The following is a 23,566-nucleotide window of genomic DNA, read 5'->3' as shown; positions in this document are numbered from 1 at the left end:
GGCTGCTACTAGTTCTGCATGACTGCAAACCCATAGCTGCGGGTGTAAGCATACATGCTGAATATGCTGTAGAAGTCACGGTGAATATGTTTCAGGATGTGGGCACGGTCAAGCAAAAGGTATTACTGGATTAAGCTCGGGATGATTGAACACTTGAAGAGAAGCCATGGAAAAGAAATGAGTCATTAGCGCAACAACATTACGTCTGAGCAACACTTGAGTTTAACAAGCTAAGATTTCTGTCAGAAGCTGTCTCTTTTCATAACCACAAAGTCCTACTTAAGTCGCATGTTGGGATTTCACTTTTCATCTACTTTGTTTGACCTTTGGAAACTTACTCTCACTGGCCACTTTATTAGGCACGCCCGTTTTGTTGCTGCTTTGCAAATAGCGACTCGACCAATTGTGATGAAGGCAACTTCCTGAAGTTTAAATGAGGGAGAGCGGGGTTTGAAGTTACTTTGAACATGGCATGGTTGTTGACGCCAGACAGGCTGGCCTGAATATTTCATAACCTGCTAGGGATTTTCAGACACAATCATCACTCAGATTTACAAATGACGGTCTGAAAAACAACCACAAAAAACAGGAGACTGTGGCTAGAATTCACACAAAATGACATACAGGCACATACAAACAGAGACACTTTTGCTAATTTGATAAGACTCGATTTCTGCTGCAAAATTAAGATGGTAAGATCAGAATTTAATGTAAAAAAATATATTAAATTAATTTATATTCACTTGAAATCAACTGCTGGGTGTCACAAAAACATTTAATGTTGATGTTAGAGCTGAAAATTGCAATGATTGTATCAATCATGAGCAATTCACATTTTCCAGTTTATTTCCTTTTTGTATAATTAAGTTCTTGCCACTCTCTGAGTTTAACATCTCAACTGCTGAAGAAAGACTTGAAGAGCACTTAGTTCATTCAACTGGCCAAATATATTACTGATGCAAAGACTGAATGGCTGACATTAAAAATACGACATTATAGTAAATATTGCCTCCAAACATTTCTGAAACAGATAATTGCAATTAGATTTTGGATTTCTAATCTATGGTTTCAGCTGATGGTCTGTGTCATGATGTAGAGGACATTTTTTGGCACACATTTCCCCCCTGTTTACATGTTTGACAACAAACAATGGTCTCATGTGAAACTATCGACAGTTATCAATTAACATAGAAAATCTAAAGATTTTTACAGAGTAATTTCAGATTGCTAAATTTAGCTAAAGCAAAGTCACAGCCTGAATAGCTGGTGCCTTTCACAGCTCTGATTATTTTGTTTCTAAAAACCAGAAGCGTTAAGGAATCGTTCTACTTCAGGTGATGAAATTATGCTAATTTAGTTCCCATAATAGTTCACACTTCTTGACCAATAATTTGAATGCAAGTCCCATGGTTGAACTGTTATTTTTCTTCACTGTGATAGCTAGGTCACTGAATTTTACAATATGTCCCCTACCTAAGTTGTCGGTTTCCATTTGTTGCACTTTCCTATGCTTTGAGCTAGAATTTATGAACACTTCAGTCCAGATTTTCCCATCATTTGCCATCTTATTGCAACTACAAATAGTCCAATTGAACTCATAAAAGGGGGCAAGGAGTACTTGTCACCCAAGACGGGAGGTCACTGAAGCACAAGCAATTGCCAACACAAGGCGATGAGATAAGGCAACTCTAGGAATGTGCTTTCTGTTGTAGAATTTTGCAATGCAAAGGCAATATATATTCATTTTTAACATTCAGTACCAATGTAGAGGCTAAATCTCTGATCTTGTAGCATATCAACTGAGTGGAAGTTGATGGGATCAACGAGAGCATCCAGGCTTTGAATTGATTCATTCGTCCCTGCAACTTAAAGTCCAAGTCTATTTCCAGCTTTCCCCTAAAGCAGCTCTTGCAAAATAAAGATACTGCTGACTACTGCGGGAGCTCGGCTGAAAAATTAGTCGTGCACAGATCCTTACAAACTTCTCATGGGAGTGGCACAGCACTGCAGCTGTGCAGGAGCAAATGCAAGTAGGACATGGCCAGTTTCAAAGAATATGTTTAAATGGCAAATATTTTTATTTTCTTAGTAAAGAGGAAGCATGGGTCAGGAATCAAGCAACAATCACTAAACTTGAACAAGCACCTAAGACGTCACACTAGGGGGAAGTTTGACTCAGGCTAATAAGCACCGAGCACCTCTGGAACCCTTCAGCTGATTAGAATGCACATATATAATCATGAAAATGCTCTCTTTTACATCCACACTGTCAAGAAATAAGTGAAAAATTACACACCAATTTCTATGGCTGACTGGTGATAGTAATCAGATTGCCTCGCAATTATTACACTTTAATCACAACATAATCGCCTTGAAATTCCCGTGGCTGTTTGTGCGGGAATTACAGAATCCACCCGAGAGTCTAAACACAAAGAAAAGTGACCACATCTGCTCCTGAAGAGCAGGAGGTTCATAACCTTGGAATTGGTGGAGAGCGTTTTATACATATATTTATTTTCCACAGATGTCATTTATTGAGAAGTTTACATACTCCTAATCATTTGGGAATGGCCAGATCAGGATGTCTTCTCTCAGAAAGCCTTTGGTTAATTCATAGGAATCAAAGCTGCAATAACTTAGTTGGAGAATTATGTTTCACTGAAATGTGTAAGTTGACGAGACAAACTGATCAGGGAGGCTGTCTAGGGACATTGAAGGGTGTTGCAAGAGCATTGACCAAGTGCTGGTTGTGCAACAACAAAATCCTGAATTCTTCATATGTCTGAACAAGGCAGTGGGATGGGAGGAGAGAAGCCTTTCTTTCTCCAAAGAAAACACCCAGACCTAGAAAAATAACCCTCCGAACTGTTAAAGGGAATGCGTTTGATGAAATAAAAGTAGGTCACAATTCTTAAGTTTGCTGGGTACAACAACAATGCTGAGTTTTATCAAGCAAACACCATACCCTTGGTGGAAAAGGAAACATTCTTTTTTTGTTTTTTTGGATGCAAATTAGGTTTTTGTGAAATTGTGATTTGTCAAAACTGAACACACACAGTGAGTCAAAGCATATGTACAAAAAAAATTTAAATAAAAATCCATTTCTTCACCACAAAATTAAGGCTTTGGAAAAGCCACGCCAGGATGTATGATTGAATTTCAAAGAACATCTCCAAGCTCTCCTGAAGAGGGCATAGGGCCAAAGATGTTCTCACAATTTGATGGCTTGAGGAAGGCAGAGTGAGAAAAAAAAAATCAAATCAAACTGTCCTGCTGAAAGACTGTCAAAGACGACTGAAAACTTAAACTGACTCTTAAGGTACTATGTACTGTAGAAGTACTTTAAAACAAAAGGAAATATAATCACCTACGTATATTACATGCTTAGCAGAATATATTTCAGGAAGTGACAGAAAATGTGTCTAAAGTGACATTACAAAAAAAACCAGACTTTAATTATAGTAAAATAAATTTAGCCTCAAATAATGAAGAGTGAAACTAAGCTAGTAGCAATAGAATGCAGCTGTTCCTCATGTTTTCTGTGAAAATTAAGGTGATTATTAGCCAGCAACATTCATGGATTATGGGCCATTAATGGATCATAACAATCTGTTCAGGTTAGCTACAGCTTCATAACGAGCACACGGATGTCTCTCCAAGTGAAAAATATACTTAACGACTTTGGATGATTTCAGAACAAAATAAACATAACCTCCAACATGTTCTCACCGTTAAGCTGCCTCATTACAAAGAAACTATTTAGTGGAAAAGAAAGGTTTCAAAGGCGGATTGAAAGTTATTATTATAGAGAATTTTCTAGCTCAGATTGAGAAAAACGAAAACTCTTCTAATTACATGTGGCGTAATATACGGTGAAGGTTAACCCTGCATGGATGATATGTGCTTTAGAAGAAAAAAAAAAGATTTGATCTGTTTTTGCTGTGCTTGGGTGTTTCCTCTTTCTTATCTTATTTTTGTCCTCCCTCTTCAGTCTCATTTCGCATGCAGCTCGCGTTGCATCTTTGTTACAAAAGCACACTTTAAAGTCTTCTCTTCGTTACTTTTCAATCTTTCTCACGCCGTCATGTTCTTCAATGTTTTGCCAGCGCCGCTGTACCTTCATCCTCTCGGTTGGCTTCACATCTACAGAGCTGCAGAGTAAACAACCGACTGACTGCTGTCATAGCACCTACCCCCTCCAGTGTTAAAAAAAAAAAAAAAAAGAGGAAAAGAAAATAGGCTACAATGTCCTCCACTCCACAAAGACACACTAATGCCCAACACTGCTTTGCACATATCCAGAGATCTGACACCACAAAAAATATCTATGTGCTGACTGTCGCAGCGTGCGGCCTCGGGTGCGGCGGCTCCAGAGACGCAGGCAAACAAAGATGGACACATAGAGCACAGAAGAGACGCACAGTGCTGTCATCTTGAGTGCAGCACAGAAACAGTGCAGAGAAGAAGAAAAAATAGTGATACTGGGGAAGGCTGAAGGGAAGGAAAAAGTGATCAAAATATATCAAAAGAGAGGGATCTCGACTGACATCCCCTCAAATGGATTCTTTAAACATCTTTAGCTCCGTCAGTCTGTAAATATTTGTCAGCGCCCGGCGATAAACATTTGAGACATAAACAGACAGCATTTTGATCTGTCAACACCGCTTAGATAATTTCATAAACTGATCTGAGGCTGCATTCGTGCAGCTTGATGCTCTCGAGAGTGCAGAGATCAAGCGGGCTTTTGAAATTTTAATCAAAACAGACAAGTGATCCATCTCTTTGTGATTCTATCTTTTCCGCTGCTCTGCCACTCAGCTTTATGAATGCAGTCCTCCGAATTAATTGAAAATTTAGTCTATTGCTTGTGCAATTTTAGTTAGGTAGTTCTTTACTTTAGACCAGGTTAGGCAAACACATTGTTAAGCTTTTCAGGGATCGTGGCTCACGGGAAAATCCAACTGTTAACTCCAAGGTAACTGGAAAACATAACAATAGAAACCAAACTTGATGCCAACCAGATTCATTACAATTAATAGCGGGTTTGAACTCAAGAATACTGCAACTGAATCAAATGTACCTCCAGGAAAGCATTAGTATTAAGGTATACTTTTAGCAAATATTTATTTTTCCGTTGAATTGTACAAATACATAATACATTAGAAGTGTCCATGCTTAGTGATTATACTGTAAAAGTCAAACGCTTCAAAATGTGATGTGTACACTTTATATTCACTGATGTGTATTTTTAATCCTTCTCAACCAATTTTGGTGCTTTATTCCTTATTGCATCCATTCATCAATCTGACTTTTCACAGACTTTCAACACATTGATTAACACTTATCCAGGATTCGCAAAAGGCCTTTATGATGAGTGGAAACCGAGAGAAATGTACTTTTATCCAAACTAAAGGCTCCCTGCAGATAGTCTGAGCCTATGGAAATGATCTGAAAGATATTTTTTTTCCATTTCAAAGCTCTAGTATTTTAACTTAACTCTAGCATATTATGATATTTAGCTTTTTTTTCCCTGTTTTTTTTTGTTTCATAATTAAATTCAACAAGGTGGGTATCGATTCAGATTCGTGCATCATGCCAAATGATGTAATTTCATTCAAATAAAAATATCTAGAGACTTAAAGACTTTTAAAAAGGAGTAATGAGAAGTCGAACGGTAAGTTTTAACATTGACCCAAATTATTAACCATATATTAATTAGAGTTTTCCATTCACAGACAGAGGCCCGCTTTTAATTATTGAGACTTTGGATCAATTAAACAGCTACACAAAGTCCAAATTAACATTCCAGTCTGTTTTGGACATGCAGAACTTGTAATGATTTTTTTTGTCAATCATTACAAAGCAGATGAATGAGATTACTAAGTGGCTGTGATTATTTTATTGGCTAGTTTTAATATAGTCTTTTATTTTCAATGGAAGTTTCTATGTTACGATTCTAACTTGAATATGTAAATGTAAATACTCTAGACTCACTATTATTCATTTCAACTGTGCAACAACAAATTTTCTTTCAGACCAGTTTTGATTTGACTGAAAGTCAAAATATTTCATGATTGCAACACATCACAACACATGAAGTTTCACCTAGCTTTAATCGTTGATACACAGTACCCCACTTAAGTCCACAAAACAATACGTCTGAAGTCCATTTTGGAGTTGACAAGGCTATAATTTTACTTTCATATGATCACATCAGAGCTGCCACGCTGCAATACAAAATGCACGGCAAGAGCACAACAGATTGAAAGAGGTAAAGCTGCTGTCAGCACAGAGCGCCGTGGCAAAAAACTGAGCAGCCTGAATCTGCAGCCAGCCTCGGAGACAGCAATAATGAGAGGAAAAGGAACAGTGGGATCAACTCGACAATGACAGCATCACTCTGGGCTGATTTTACTTTTTACTCCATCTCATGTCACAAGTGGTCACAACATGTCATACCGTGTGACAACAACATCTGCACTGTAATTAATGTCAAAAAAGAAACATGAAATAGTGCTTGGAACGGAGTCAAGGCCCCCATGACTGTAAGCCACATTAATTATGAGTCCTGCCGCCTTGAGATTGCTGCGGGGATTCAATCAACTGAGAAAGAAGAGCTTTTCACACACTATAAAGCAGCTGTGTACTGTAAGAATCACTTATACTAATTAGAAGATGCTTTATTCTCTACTGTCGTGCATCTCATTCAGTTAGTTTGCGTTTGTGGATATAATTAAAGCATCACCATATCACTATAGCAGTGAGAGGAGACGTTTAGAGCTCTTTTATAATATTTTACTTCCATCCAGTGGTATTTACTACAAGTGGAAACCATAAAAAGGGCGGGAACGATGGGAGAAAGAATAGAGAATGTAATCCAGCTGAGAACAGGAGGTCAAGACTCGATTCTCAAACACTGAATGCATGGCGGTGAACTTTGCCAACATGAGGTTATTGCTTGAACAAAATTGTGCACCCTTAAAATAAGAATGCAGACCATAAAAGAAAAATATAAAAAACAGAGATGGAGTTGGAGCTTAATGGCACAAAAACAAGTAAATTCTGAAATGCACCCAAACACTGTTTACAGACACATCTCAAAAAATGTGAATGTCGTTGAAATTTTCTTTTTATTTCAATAACTTAATTCTCTAATTTCACAAAGTCTGATGTTTTCATCATGTTAGTTATGATTTTACACATACAATGAAAACACAACATGATTTCTTAGAAGATTAGAATATTACATCAGACTAATAAAATATGGCTTATTTTCAAACAAACACGCGTCGTCGGACTGCATATTTAAATTTACTAGAATTCGCCTGTTTGATACGAAGACTCCTTGAAAAATGAATCACGTTTTTGAAAGCTCTGTCACTACTTGACTTTTCAAAAATCGTAAACTTCAGCCCTACCATCCATCTATAAGCACAACAAAGTTCATAATTTTGAAAGTATGAAACCTTCTTCATGATCCTGCATTTTATATAAGTGCAACACAATGAGCAATCGGGGGGAAAAGCTGTTGTCTCGTCACGTTAATGAACTCACAAACAACACCAAAAAAAAGTCCCTTTCAAAGTATTCATACCATTTTCACACATAAGTGTACAACTGTTAAGTTGAGTGAAAAGCATACACAACTTTCATTGAATTTACTACCATCAAAACAATGCATGTCACCTTGAACACACAATCTCCATTATGACATCTGCTAGCGGCAGCATCATGATGTGGGGGTGATTTGCTTCAGATACAGGGAAGCTAGTCAAAATTAAAATGCATGTCCAAAAACATTCCCAATCCAGTCCGACAACCACTTTACAAAACAATGAGCAAACTTTTCATTTTCTAGAGCTGCAAAAATGGCAGAAATCAGTGGAAAGGACTCGTAGCAGAAACTGCAAAAATACTGAATCAGGGAGGCTCAACAAAAATACATAGCTTGCTTTTTGGAGTTTCGTTTCCAAAACACGGTCTTAGGATGACATTGCCCTCCGAAATGTCAACCAGTCTTAAGAATTAAATGAGCAAAACATACTAGATTATCTGCGCTAAGCACCCTGTGCCCTCCAACCTGGACGACACCCAAAAAAGACGTAGAAAGCAGGAAGAGTTGCTATAGAGAACGAAGCATTTCCTAACAGCATCATCTGTCATGAGTCTTTTTTGTTGGCTCCTGCCATACTCTTCATTTTTAGCGCCAAAAACTAAAAATGAGTTTAATTCAATGCTCAACTCAACACATTGATGCTAAACACAGCATACATCAAATATTTTTCATGCATAGAAAACCTTAATGCATACTAAGGTGATATTGCAGTTTAAGCATCTCCCCATACTGATTACAGTGATGTACTAATGACAAAGTTGTGTTATACTGTATTGTGCATCCCTAATTTAAAACTAGGAATCCTTTTGTTTTCAGTTCACAGCTCTACCCTACTTTGTCTTGCTCCATCGTCTCAGACCCAATAAAAAAAAAAATCATAGTTTAAACATAGGATGAATATATTTGCAGGGCACAGAATATAACAAGGAAAAGTCAAGGTGTTTTTCCCCAGGAGGAGGAAGAAAAAAAATAAAAAGCTATAATAAATGTAATTTCCTACCAGTTTCTCTGGAAATCTGGACGAAGGCCTCCACTCCACTCTCCCCGTAGTTGCCCTCCGAGGCCAGCGTGGACACGTAGTTCCACTCCATCGCCGTGACGATGTCCATCATGGCCTGAGCCTGGTAGGAGTCTGGCGGCACCACACGGGAGAAGAAGTCGTAGCGGCTGTTGTCACTCAGCTCCGGCGCGGTGGAGGCGTAGCTGATCTGGGGGATCTGGAGAACAAAGAGGACTCTGATGACACGAAAACAAAAAGTGGCATACTTTCTTTTTTAAATACTCGTTTCATGAGTGACGGCTTAAAGCAGACAGAAGATCTGAAGGAGCAGGAGAGATATGGGAAAAACGGCGGAACTGACGTCCAAGGCAAAGTCGACAGAATGACAGAAGACACACAAACACACGTGTTGCTTCTGATGGGCGACAAAACAGGCCGAAGGTGTTCATTGGCTGACAGGCAGATAGATTTTTCCCCGACAGAGCGGGACAGTAGAGGTGGGCCTGCACCTGTCAGCGTTGACAAAAACGCACACACCAACGACAGTCGCATCTCATTGGCATTCAATCGGGTTACACTAATCTGCCAATCTCAACACAAACACCAGGGCCGTCGGTTATCAGTCTTCCACACACTCGCATACACACACGCAGACACAACACATTACAGTTGCTGAACGTAGCAAATCCAGTTGGTTACAGAGTAAAGAGTTTAAGACAGATGGTGGGTGTGTGTGTGTGTGTGTGTGTGTGTGTGTGTGTGTGTGTGTGTGTGTGTGTGTGTGTGTGTGTGTGTGACTGGAATGTTGCAGAAGATCATCACTCACTGTCTCTATTCCCTTCGGGCTTCATCTCAAATCTCTGCCATCCACCGTCTACACTTGTCCCTTGCCATTTTAAAAGGTTAGGGATCTATTTTGCCAGACTTTTGATGGCTCCGGAGCTTTGCTGTAAGCAGATTTAAATGGCTCTGACTTTCACGATCAATGCATTGGCCCGCGCTGGGTTTGATAAATAACAAATTAAGACTTTAACTCACCATTAATCATTCACTTCAAATCAAAGTGAGGGAAGGATAACATTTTATGTATAAATATATAAATAATGAGCCCAAAATAGTTTACAGGGCACTTGGAATGACAGTTAAAGGACCACTGGATCAGAGGAAATAAATCTTAGTGTGAATAGCCCTAAAAAAAATTATTTTTTATTTTTTATTATTATTCTGGTAATAAATTGACCACAGCATAGACACTTCATTGCAGCCACAAGCAGAGGAAATTAAAAGTAGGAACCACCAAAGAACAACAAATGGTGGTTTAAAAAGTTTTTTAATGTTTAAGCTGCAAGACCAAAAACGCTCAAACATATGTTTTTCTCAGTACACAAACTATTGAGACCCATAAAAGTGGATCTAAAATTAAATGTTTAGATATGAACAGATATCTCAACATTTTTAGAGGAACAGTGGAACAGATAATCTCTGGTACACCTTTCCAAAAATTTTAGGCCATCAATAAAAAGTTTTAATGACTAATTCCACTTGACAAAATTCCTCATAAATATTGATTTATTGTAGTGGCTCTTAATACAAGTTATTTGTTATTTAAATTATAACATGCGAAGTTGCTATATGCTTAAATCTTTTTTGGTTTCGCCATGTCCTGGACGGCTGAGAATCCATAAGTAGGTAGAAATAATGAAGACCTGGGAAGTATAACTTAAACTTAATGTTTTTGTAGAAAAATATGCCGATTTTTTTTATTTATTTTTTTTGTGTGTGTGTGTTTTGTGTTTTAGAGGCTCTATGTTGAAGACCGAAAGAAATAAAATCATACATTTCCGTTTATCTCTGTCTGCTCTCGGCCCCCACACGTCGGCTAGTTGTAGTGCTTAGTCCCTCCCGTTTCAAACTCTTATCATTAACATAAAAGTTAAAGAGCTAAATATAATTTAGATATTTGCTACATTCGACAAAAAAAAGTTTAAGTGTATCAAAGCCATGTAGCCATTTTTGATTTCCAAGGCATAACAGGTCTGTTCATCATGATTCAGCCAAAGTAATAAAATAATGAACAGTTGTCTGATTTTTTATTGTTAATGTGTTTCTTCCTATTGAGCAGTGAAAGTAAATAAAATGTTTACGTGTCTTTTGCTTTATGTTTTTAACTTACTGGAGGGTTTTTTGTTTGTACTGCAGAGCCACAGCTAACAGCTAACAGCTAGCTCCTCACTTCCTCATCGGAGTCTGTTCCATTCGCAGCGCTGCTGTTGCTCCGCCTACACTTTGGACTGAACCATTGTTCTAACAATGGGAGGGGTGGACCTACAAATTCTTTTTTTCTTCTTTCTTTGATGCATGGTGGATTTACTTGGTTCTTTGTTTCTTTCGCCTTTTCATAATAATATTGTTTAAATACATAGGTTTCTTTTATGATTTTTTATTTTATTTGGGGGGGGGGATTTTCGCCCATGCTTGAGACAGTAAGATCTTGTGCCACATTGTTTTTATTTGGTTAGTAAATTTCTACCAATATATATATATATATATATATATATATATATATATATATATATATATATATATATATATATATATATATATATATATATATATACATAGTTTTGATGCCTTCAGTGTGAATCTACAATGTCAATAGTCATGAAAACAAAGGAAACTCATTGAATTAAAAGGTGTGTCCAAACTTTTGGTTTGGACATATATATATATATATATATATATATATATATATATATATATATATATATATATATATATATATATATATATATATATAGTACAGACCAAAAGTTTGGACACACCTTTTAATTCAATGAGTTTCCTTTGTTTTCATGACTATTGACATTGTAGATTCACACTGAAGGCATCAAAACTATGAATAACACATGTGGAAATATGCACTAAACAAAAAAGTGTAAAACAACTGAAAATAGCCCTTATATTCTAGTTTCTTCAAAGTAGCAACCTTTTGCTGTGATTACTGCTTTGCACACACTCTGCATTTTCTTGATGAGCTTCAAGAGGTCGTCACCTGAAATGGTTTTCACTTCATAGGTCAACCTGCCCTGTCAGGTTAATAAGTGGGATTTCTTGCCTTATAAATAGTCATGAAAATAAAGAAAACCCATTGAATTAGAAGGTGTGTCCAAACTTTTGGTCTGTACTGTATATATAGATATACAGTACAGACATATACACAAAATGTGCATACAGTCACATCTTTAACCACATGGCTATTCAATCAACAGAAAAGTCTAAATCAAAAACACCTTACTCTTCAGAGACTGTAACTGTGTTCCTAAACAACTGCTCACTCCTCTCAGTGAACTCAGGAGTTCATGTATAGGACATATGAGCATTGTTATTAGCTTCTTCTGTCAGGGGAACAAAATTGGAAACTTTCATAAAGTCCAGGATGGGCATGTATAATTCATGGAGGATTGGGATAAACAAATCAAAAGGCATGCAGGCAAACAGAAACAACTGAGGAAACAAATTGTGTGCATTTGGCTCAGCACTGCATGCGCCTTCGTAGGAGTGACTTAATGTCTGTTCGTCTCTGCTATTTTCTTTGTCTCCCCACTCGGTGTACATTTAAATATGTGAATATCCATTTCAAAGAGGCCTGAATGCACTCCTGGAAAAATATGTTTTTTGTGTGTCTGTTTACAACAGCTACAAGAAAGAAACCAAGTGACCTGGGCAAACCTGATACTTTGATCTTTTGTTATTTCTCGCCTCAATTTGAAAACAGACCACCACAGACAGAGTCACATTCATCTATATGCAGCACAGTCATCTTATTGTCATTTCTCCCAAAACATTACTCTGAATAGAGAAGGAAAATCTAGAGCTGTAAAAGAAAGAGAGCAGAGCACAAATGAAGTAACATCCAGTGTTGTTTGCTGCAGACTTAGACCCAATACTATCCACATTCGCACTAAGAAAATGACATCTTGGCAGACATTCCTATAGCTCTGCATCTAATGGTCAATCAGAAACACACACACGGTGTGTATAAGTACAAAAACTCAGTCGGAGTGAGCATATTTAACATAATGCCTGCACCAACAAGGTTTCTCAAAGCAAGTGCAACTGGAGGTGGGAAATTAATGGCTTGGTTCCCCCACATGGCTGTGGAAGAAGATTATTCCTTCAATCCCCTTAATTCCATTTGCTCTAATGAATATGTGTGAGAGCATGTGAGAGGGGGAGAGAGGAAATCACAAGTGTATCCAAGAAAATGGAGCAGGCTGATGTGTTTTAATTAACACTTTCTCACTCTCTCATGCTTATCAGCGGGGTGATGTATTGTTTTGTGTCTCGATACACAATTGTCTGTAATCGTGTCATTGTGCGGTTCTCAATCAGCGCTCAATGACGTTCCGGATTCGTCTCGGTGGAGCCGGGGGGGATAACGGTGTCAGATGGTCAAGTCTGTCAATTAGATGCACACTGAAAACTGGAACAATTATTGCAGAAACTGCTGATCTATGTTGCCATTTGAAAATATATCAAAATGGGTTGCGAGATAAAGTCCAAAGAAGGGGACACTGGTGCAAAGGCAAAACCCTTTGAAACTATGGGAGATCAATAATGACAAAAGATCATATCACAGTGTTTTATGTGATAATGATAATTTAATGATTCTTCAATAATCTCCAGCTCATAAATTTCCTATCAAATGTTATTGTGCTTTCTGGTCAGGCTTTGCTGAGCTATGCCAAACTTCTGAAATCACACAGTCCAAAACTCTACGTTTAGTTTCATGAGCGCACAACAGATTCTCCATACTCTAGGTATGTTCTTTGAAAGGAAAATGCTTTTTAGTCCAGACAAAGACTAGAGCAGATTGTGGTTAAGTGTAGAAAACCAGAAATTCCTGCAGCTTTGTCTGTGTTACTGATGACCTCCATATTCAATTTCCATTGATTTTGATCCCCTCCTTTTACCGATACCTTCACACAGTGAGATTGTTTTTGGTTCTTTGTAAACTCTCTGTAAAGTAGGGCTGAAGTGGAATCATGCAAATGAATATTTATTATCAAAACCTTGTTAGGAAAGCAGACCTTGATTTCTAATTAATTGACGTTAGGTGAACTGCTTTTTTCACCAAAGGGTGCAAAAACAAAGCAATCCCCCGAGATTCTCTGTATTTGAAAAAAGACACAGATTTCAAAATCTGACTGACTCATGTTTTTTTCACTTGTGCATTTAAAAATAGCTAAAAAAAAAGAAACAATAAAAATATATAGCTATAGTAATTAAAAATATATTTTCTGAGATGATTCAACAGCATTCCTGTTGATTTGAAAGATTTCCAAAAACATTCTTTAATTATTTGTAATATCCCAATACAGTGATGAATGTTAGATCAATCAAGCCAATTTCATTTTGCTATTTATTTACATGCATGGTGAATCTTTGCGACACCTACTATGCTGAAATTTCACTATTCATAAAGATCCATAACTCTGTGCATTACAGTCATGTAAAAAGACAAATCGCTGATTTCATGTAGTGTGGTTTTTACCGAAAACAACATCCTGTCTTCTAAGTATAAATTAATCACAGTAAAAACATGAAGTAGACTTTTCTCATCCATAAAAATGGAAATCTATTCCCCCTTAAGCAAAGAAGGAGTAGACTATGTCTTCTGTCAATAAAGAAATGTATACACACACATACCACCATCTTATTTTGTTATTTTGTCCAGTTAAGAAAAACAAAAAACATATGTATAGGTTGCTTCTAATAACTCACATAACTAATCATGCTTTGTTAAAACATCAATAGAAACACTTTTGGAGCAAAACCAATATCCTTTAATCCAAGAAAACCTGCCAAAACAGACATTTACTTCTATGCCGTTTATTCCTTAATGGTCTTGGCAGTGGTGGGGAAAAGGTTCATCCCCCAGAATAGATCAGTCTGGACTGCACATGCAAACCGAGCTGATAACTAAAAACAGGAGTTGTACCTTCAGAGAAGGAAAAAGAAAAATCTAGATCTGTGGCTTTTTTGTTCGTATCTCAAAGACATTTATCTCATGAACCCTGCTGAATAGTTAATAACTGAAAACTCCATGAGCATCTCTGCTGCTAGTGCTGCTGCTGCTGCTGCTTTCAGTCCTTATATTCTCATAAAACAGATATTTTGAAGTATGACTGTTCTCGTACGGCGAACAGAGAGGCCCGACAATGACCTAAACTGGCCCTCGTGTGTGTCTGGCGGTAATGGAGCTGTCAAGGGCCAGAGACTGAGCATTAGGTTGATAGATGGCAGTGGAGTGATGCTAATTAACCCTGATGCTTTACACGTACACATTGCCTCTGTATCTCAGACATACAGTCGGGTGGTGGAACACGTGTCGTTTCCGAGCAGTTACACTGAAACACTCGCTTTGAGTCAGGTGTGCTGATTGCTGAACGTGAACACATGGGATTTCTTTGCTTTAAATGCGTTTTAAATGTGGATTTAAAAACGCATGCAAATGCACAGGCTTTGCAGGTTTTACTAAAAACCTGCAATGACCATAAAACGTTGCTGCCATGCTGCGCAAGGAATGATAAATCTGAAAACTTGGCCGCATTTATTGCAGGCGCACACACTGCAAATTGATCCGAGTCGGTTTGAGGAATTGTTTGCTTGCTCAAAATTTGACTCAGCCCTTTAATAGCCAGCGCTAGTTCCCATTTAATGAGATGAGGACTGGCACTGAGGAATGTTATCTAGCTAATTTACCCAACAGAAGATGGCTGTGGCTGAGATTCTACCGTCGGTTCCCCCCACTGTCTGTGCCCAAGTCCATCTGTCTCTATTTTTTTTATTTATTTATTTTTGCTCATAATTTGTCCCCTTGCCTTTGTGCTGCACAAATTATACCCCCCCCCCCCCCGCGCCAAGACCACGAGGTTCTGGTCTTGGTGCAGTGGGCATGAAATGCAAAACAACATAACCTGAAAACAGAGAAGTAAATAAATACTAAAAAAAAAAAGTCACATCTTGCCTGAGACCAGACAGAGAAAAACTGTCTTTCAAGATCCCAGACAATCACCATTTCTTCTTCCTATTAATGTTCTATTGCAATAGCTTTGAGAAAATGTGAAATAAATGGGTTGCAAACCTACTATGCTGCAAAGGCAAACATACTGTATATTACCCAACTACAGTGAATACTTTTCAATATCCCATTTAGTTTTTCTTTAACTTTCTGTTAAAAAAATGCCTTGCACATTGTCTTGCAGGGTTTGTCCACTAAAGTGCTTTTAGTGATATAGAAGAGAGTTGGTTTTATACAAAGTTGATGACCAGAATAGGCTGATTTTCATCTCGACGGCGTCTGATTTTAAATCCAGTACACAAATGTCTTATTTTACCAGTATGTGCAGCATTTAGGCATTGCTTTGTGTGTTTATTACAGGAGGCAATAGACTCAAAGTTACAGACTGTTGCTATACCCGAGTGGCTGCTTGTCATCTTGCTCCTTCTCAATTTCATACTTTTGCAGTTTCAGTTGTTTTTCCCCACCCAACTATTTTCAAGCATGAAAAGTAGCAATCTGCCACAGGGAGTCAATTTGTTCCTGCCTTGGGTACATTTTGTCAAATGGGAGAAGGGGGCAAATTTACCTGGAGACTACCTCAGCCGGTGCACCAAATACAGGAAATAAAGAAAGAAAGAAAGAAAAATGAGAGTAAAGTGAGCATAAAAAAAATCAGTGGTGAAAGTGGAATAAAATAAAAGTAAATAATCATAGTTAAATGTCCCAAATTTGCTCCAGCTGAATGTTAAATGCTCCAAGATCTGTACACCTCTGATATGGAGAATATTTAATATTTAGGAGCTTTAAAAGAAATCCTCGTTTTGAATGTAGGAACTAATAACATTATTTTTTTTTGTTTTAATATCATTTACTTAATCCAAAACAGACTTGATAATTGTTCTACTCATGGCTATCAAATGCCAAAACATCTTTAGAGCAGAATTTTGGCAGAGTAAAACTTTTCAATAGGAAATAACTCAATTGAATCACTTTAGAGGAGAAACGAGGCATTGACTCGACGAGCCGTGAAGGTATCAACAAATCTGCATGCAGAGAAAGAATAAGAAGAGGTGAGGAGGGACAACGTTTTAAAAACAAAAACTTTTGAGAAAATTAAAAAAAGAAGAGAAAAGACAGCAAAAGGTGAACGGCAATCATCTTGTCAAAGCAAAGTGTAAAAGAAAGCGACAGGGAAGATAAAAAAAAGCAATCATCGGAACAGATGCGGGAGAACTAATGAGGGGATGTTTAGCAAAAGCGTAAAGACAGAAAAGAAGGCATGGGACAAAAGGGAAGAAAAGGGGACTGATGAGAAAAAGAAAAAAAAGTCTATGGGAGGAAACATCTAACAGAGAAAGGCAGAGGGAGATAGAGATGAAAGATGAAGAAACTGAAGGAGAGGAAAGAGAGATAATTGGTGCAACACAAACAGAGGGTTTGGTTTGGTAAAGTGACACAAGTTCCAGGGAAAACAGATGGAAGTAAAAAGTAAATGAAATTAAACAAGGGACTTGTTTAAGTCTGCTAAAAGATTGAGACGAAAAGAATCGCCGCCGACGGAAGATGAAAAAAGGAAACAGAAAAGCGACCATTGTGCGGCACAAATGAACAGAAGGGAGACTGATTTCAGCAAAGGCAAAACCAAAGGTTTTCAACGGGGGAAACTACAAAAAAAAAAGGCAGAACAAAAGAATAAGACATGGAGTACATTTTAAAATTCATCCATAACCTCCACGCGTTCCTGGTCACATTTTCCTGGTCTTTTCGTGTTTTCAGGAAAAAGCAAAAGCAAAGCAAGAAAAACAGCGCTGCCATGTTTCATCTTGATGGTGTAATTTATGAATGCCGTCACGTACATTCGGATGTGTTAAAGTGCAGAGAGCTTAAGACACAGATAATGAACTGAATCGATGGTTGTCTAAGGTCTTTTAGCCAGTTTTTATCTCGCAGACTTCTGTATAAGCGAGCAAGTGAATTAATGGCCCAGCGAGCCATTAATTCCCAGGAGCTCTTCAGTGGCAGACTGTAGCAGAGAAGGTCTGATGGTGATAATGCTTCACCACCGAAGCCATGGGACTCGCCCAGCAAGACCGCTTTACACCCCGTCTACTTTGCCTCTGAAAACTGACTTCAAATGTTAGCAGCCCATTAAATAGCCATTATCAGCTGCGCTCAATCCTTAAAGGATGCATCAAAATGGCTTATATAACACCTAGGAGTAGGAGTAAGTAAAGAAGGCACCCGTTTGTGTCTTTGAAATCAAAATTACGTTAGAAGATGAAGTTTAAACATGAAAGAGTGAATTGTTTCGAATAATTATTTCACTGTTCTTTTGTGCTTAGGGTCTATTTAATGTTTTCGTTTCACTTCAGGTCCCTTTTTTTTAAATTTAAAAAAGTAAAGGAAACCGTTATTCACTATTATCTTATTATAATGTATGAATATATTTTATGAACTGTGTTAAAAGTTCAAAAACTGAGTCAATGGCTGCCGAAATTCTCTTTTTCAGACTTTTGTGAAAGCCCAAATCTGACCAAGTAAAGACGAATAACTTTTTAAAAAAAATAAAGATTTGATGTATTATGGGGAAAATGTGAAAAGATACATGAAAACAATTGATGCCACCAGTACGTTTGACCACATTTTGTGGAAATATTAGATAAATTTCACAAGATACAACCAGGGCTGAGTAATGCTAGTCCTGTACAACCAAGAGACTTTTAAGCAGAAGTTCAACATAAAACAAATATTTAAAGAATAATCCATCATATGATCTACATTGAAACATGGCGGTGATGGAGAGATTGTCTGGTGATGTTTTGTTACACTTAACTATAACTTATGAATCTATTATCATTTATTATTTTCCTTAGCATAGGTTAAAGAAGAACTTTACATTTCTAATTAAAAACAAAACACACCACTACCTGACAATTTAAGCGGTTGATTAACACAATACTACATTTACGCAATAAACTTGGACTATGTTTACAGTCTTTCAAATTGAGATGAAATAGTCTTAATGTATATCCTCAAAATTGATCAATTAGGGTTTAAAGATTATTTCTCAATGTTTTGTTTTTTTTTGCCTTAGAACCTTTGATTCATGCTTGTAGCATCTGATTTGTAAAATGTGGTAAAATTGTAGTCAGCTGCCAGTTAGGCCCTGAGACTGTTTTTTCCCCTCACATTTGCAGGTAATCACAGGTAAATTGCAAAACCAATAATTAGTCTAATGTGGCTTTTGTGTGAAACTTGCAAGTGGACTCGACGACTCGACGGCACGAGGGTTACCTCTAATTGAGGAGGAGGAAGATGACTTGCTGCAATCACCTTGGAGACAAGATGAAAGGCTTGGATTACAAGCTATTGGAAAGGAGGTATTGACTAATTACAGATCCACTTCAGGACAGCTTAATCCAACCTTGACGTCCATCCAAATATTTGACTATTTGTAGAGTGCTCATTCTTGAATAGCAATGTGATCAAGCTGTTTAAATGCGATTTAAAACTGGCCCGTTTCATGGATGCGTTGAGACACAAATGACTGGAGAGAGGCGGGGGGGGGGATCTAATGTGGAGGAAAAAGATGTAAGATGCAACAAATTTCCAAGAGGAACCTCAATAAAACTAGCAACAGAAAGATTTACAGATCTGGAAATGCATCTCTGCCTGCTGCTGCTGGGAAGGAGACAAAGTCAGAGGGTTCGCTGGAAAATACAACGCCTTACAAACTTTTACAGGCAGTTTAGGTCTGAGTTTGTCACGCAGTGGAGAAATATGATGCAAAAAAGGACAGGAAGCAGGCAGCTGAGGCTAAAGCCTTTAATATAACTAATGATAAATCATTATTTTCCTTCTCACACTATCGTACACACTCACTTTCACAGCACTGTATCTAACTCACTGAAATCAACACCGACTGGCACACACAGAACAAATACCCATCTGTTACCACCCAACTCTGAATGCCCTGAATACAAATCTAGTAATTATACACAAGGGCTGCACAAGAAATTCAAAAACACACAAACCAGCTGCCTACTCAGAAAAAAAAAAATCATCCTATCCCATTGTTCCAAATCATTGAACACCTTTTAGCAGTACTTAAAACTAGGAATGTGTCCTCCTGTTATTTAAACCTTTCTGACATGACTGTGAAAATGAAGCAGCCCAAATAATCTAAATGACTAAGAGTCTCTAAAGTATGCTGGCAGAGAGGCAGTGTTGTCTCTAGGCATACTGGACATCTGTGTGCTGCCCTTGGGTGGCGGTGGGTCCAGCATGGAGGTGTCACTTTGGTTTGAGGGTGTGGCGTCTACCACCAGAGGGGCAGGATTTGGCTGTATACTTGGGGTAAAGTTGTGAGGGTCTTGGGGGGGATGAAATAGAGTCTGGGAGCTCAGGGCTTTGGATTGTGCCCTGATGAACTGTGGTGTTTTGGAGGCTGGGTGTGCCTGCAGGGGCCTGTGTGGATATTACCACCAGGGGCGCCTTATAGGGGGGGAAGTTATGACAATTCTAAGGGCCCCTGACCAACAGGGGGCCCTCCACAATTTATTTATTTTTTTGTTCATAGAAATAAAAGTAAAAAAAATTGTGGCCCTGTCAATTACAAAATTAATCATATTGTATTTTCAAAGATTGTTTTTAGCAGTAATAATTAAATGTTACCCCTCCCAAACCAAAAAACACACATCCATATTTGCCCTGAACCCCCCTGGATCTGCATGAAATAGTTCGTTCCTGCTTGAAGGTGTTCAGCAGCAGTCAGTGGAAGACAAGAACAACTGTGGCAACTACTGTGCTGCTAAGAAAAATATTAAAGTCAGGTTTTCAAAAAGAAAAAAATAGAGAGAGGGAGAGGGAGAAAAAGGCAAGAGTTTCAATTTATAACCCAGTTTTTCTCCAAGAGAGGTGGGTAAACTGTGTGAGATTATCAACCATTCAGCATAGTTAGCTTAGCTACAGACTGTTTGCCTCGATTTCACTAGCATCTAATGAATAAAAAAAAATTACCAAGATATTCATATATTTAACTTGTCCCTTGTGCCTTTTACCACTTAACAACAGATGAGTCAGTCAGCAGCAGCTCTAACCAACGTCCCTCCTGACCCGTCGTCTCCTAAGTGAAATTAAAACTGCAGTATGTAACTTTTATAAAAATATTTTTACTTAAAGCTGAAATAAAAGTAACCAGTATCATTATCAATTCAAAGTCTACTTCATTCTCAGGAGATTGATTGTTTTCACAGATTATCTGTCTCATAACAAACTGTAATGACATAATGACAGCTTTAACAAATATGGAGAGAACATATTTTATTAAAGTTATGTACTACAGCTTGAATAAAATGCAACTACATAGCATTTTTTGAGAAGTCTGGATTGCTTCATGTATATTTTGCATGTTGCCTATGACTGTTGCTCATGGGGACAGTCATCTAAAACTAATAGAAAAAAATAAGCAACCTACTTGCATACTGTATGTGGACTGTTGCATGTAAAATTCATGAGCAGTAAATATTGTGCTAGTTATCAGTATTGGACCAAAGAAAGCAAGGCAGTTGCAAGCCTTTAAAATTGTGACTTGTGATGGGTCAGATAGACTCAAAAAATTGTAACAGCAGCTGCGTGGAGGGGAGGAAGGGGCAATTAAATTTTTTGTCATGGGGCCCAAGATTCCTGACAGCACCTCTGATTACCACAGATACATGAAAACACTGAGAACTAGGATCAGGAGGCTTTCTGTGGTTCTCCTTGTCTCCTGTCCAGCACCTGAACAAATTTGGCATAAACTAGAGATGCTTATGGGCCATTCGTCTTAATCTCCATGCTAGATCACAAGGTGGAGCCACCACACAAATAGGATACCATTTTCAGATGTCCTTTTTGTACAGCAAACCTGCCATGACACATGTAGGCAACCATCTTCTCTCTATGACATGCCTGAAATGCCAAAGACAGCCTGACACATCAAATTAGCTCCCAAACATACACCGAAAGAATATGACATGTACTGGATTCAGTCCTCCAAGCTGGTATTTCACAATGACCTAAATAAATTCTAGGGGAATTTAAATTTGACTTTGCCAGTAATGTACTAATCCACTCCCTCTTCCTGTCCAACCTGTGTCTATAACAGAGGTTGCTGAATTTCACCAGATATGGACACCAGCCACTTCATCAACTGCACAGTTATCAAAAATAGAGATTACGCCAGTATTAGGGTGGCAACATTTTGGTATCCAAACATGGTTAAGAGAACACTCATGAGATCTCATCAAACTAGAAAGGACGGGGCATCAAAATGACTTTTGAAAGTGGAATGAAATGTCACTCTGGCTGGTCTGGGCATTTCTGAAACTACTGGCTCACTGCAAGTTGATGTTGGATGAGAAGGGGACAGACTAGTTCAAAGTTACAGAAAGACAACAGTTCTTCAGATAACCACTCAACCAGAATTATGGCGAAATAACATTAGTAGTCAGCCAGGATTTTCTTTGAACTGCTATTTTTTACTTTGTAGGCTACCGTTTACTACCTGGGCTGAGAGGTGCAAATCTGCAGCATACAAACAAACGCTCTGCAAACACATGAATGTTCCAAACAGATGGTTGCAGCATTTTGTCTCTAGTAGCATTTTGTGTTAGCATTTGTTTTGTGGATTGTAGATTTTTGGTTCCATTTTCTGTAATCGCAGCATTTTTTTGTTTGTAGCGTTTATTTGCCGCATTTCATTTTTCGTGTTTGTATGTTTTGGAGTTTGCGTCATTGCAGCACGTTTTGTCCTTTGCTGTGCATTTGCACCTGTTTGCTGGAGACTTAGAGAGATAGAAATATAGATAGATTGCATTCTTATGTTTGAACACTTTCCATAGCAGCTTCTTTAGGTTTTAGATTTCCCTGTAGTTGCACAAAATTGCATTACGACCCTGCAAGTTCTGTGCTCGATTGCACTTTCCTTCTTTTGGTGACGCAATGCACCTGGAGCCACAAATGTCAAGTCAAAACAGCTAGGGAATTTTTTTATTTTATTTATTTTTTTAATTGGAGTGGTTGGTACATACACAACACCAGCAAACAAAACCAGCTGCAGTTGGAGAGTTTTGAATCAAAGGAAGTCTGATTTTTACTAAAGGTATTCCCTTGTATCAAACCCATTAGGCATGTATTCCCATTGCTGAACTCTAAAATGAGCCTCATATATCATGCAATACGCCAGCAAGCAGACCTGCGAGGAAAGCACTTACAATCTGCTTAATGAAAAACAACTTAGGAGCAAATGAGGGACTACAATAGGAAGTCTTTGGATATCACTGGAGCATGATGCAAGTTGTTAGAAAAATCAAAACTGCCAAACTTCACAGAAAGCGGGATGAAATATACTCTCACGTGCACCCATGCAAAAACTCAATCATACTAAGCAATTGTTTGGATTAAAAGGGGTGTGTGTTTTCTTGAGTTAGTGTGGGGACAGTGGAACTCCTTACCTTGTTATGCATGCGTGATTTGTTTTGATTCGTCTCAGCTTGTAGGCTCCCGTCTGAGCTCAACCATTGGCCCAGCAGGTGGCTACTTCAGTCATGTTATGTACATCACTTTGGAAACTTAGAACTGGAAGAGCTTAAAAAGTTTGCTAATTTGCCTGCTGCATTATATGTATTTTTAAAACCAGAGCAATGCACAAGTAGATAAACTACAGCTCATCATAAACCAGACGACTGTGTAAGATAAAAAATGTGTTTTAATATAGTTCCCTGCAAGCTTATTTCCCATCCCGTCTGCAACAGTTGTTTTTGTTATGTTTATTGTGCACATAAAAGAAAAAATCATTAAAAACAATTACCCCCACTCTTTTATTGAATAGTATTGTGCACTGGAA

General features: G+C 38.0%; 1 protein-coding gene across 2 annotated transcripts in view; it reads right to left on the bottom strand.

Moving 5' to 3' along the window:
- The window catches only part of grm8 (glutamate metabotropic receptor 8), a 258,181-nt gene that overhangs the window by 134,901 nt on the left and 99,714 nt on the right, over positions 1 to 23,566 (bottom strand). For both annotated transcript variants that reach the window (XM_023350397.1, XM_005799106.3), the window contains exon 3: positions 8,616 to 8,832. In XM_023350397.1, coding sequence (XP_023206165.1) covers positions 8,616 to 8,832 — 217 coding nt within the window. The remainder of the gene's footprint in view (positions 1 to 8,615; positions 8,833 to 23,566) is intronic.

This window comes from Xiphophorus maculatus, chromosome 17, assembly GCF_002775205.1.
Source record: "Xiphophorus maculatus strain JP 163 A chromosome 17, X_maculatus-5.0-male, whole genome shotgun sequence".
NCBI classification, from domain to species: Eukaryota; Metazoa; Chordata; class Actinopteri; order Cyprinodontiformes; family Poeciliidae; genus Xiphophorus; species Xiphophorus maculatus.
Note: the sequence above shows the minus strand (reverse complement) of the source record. Positions and strands in the feature narration are given on the sequence as shown.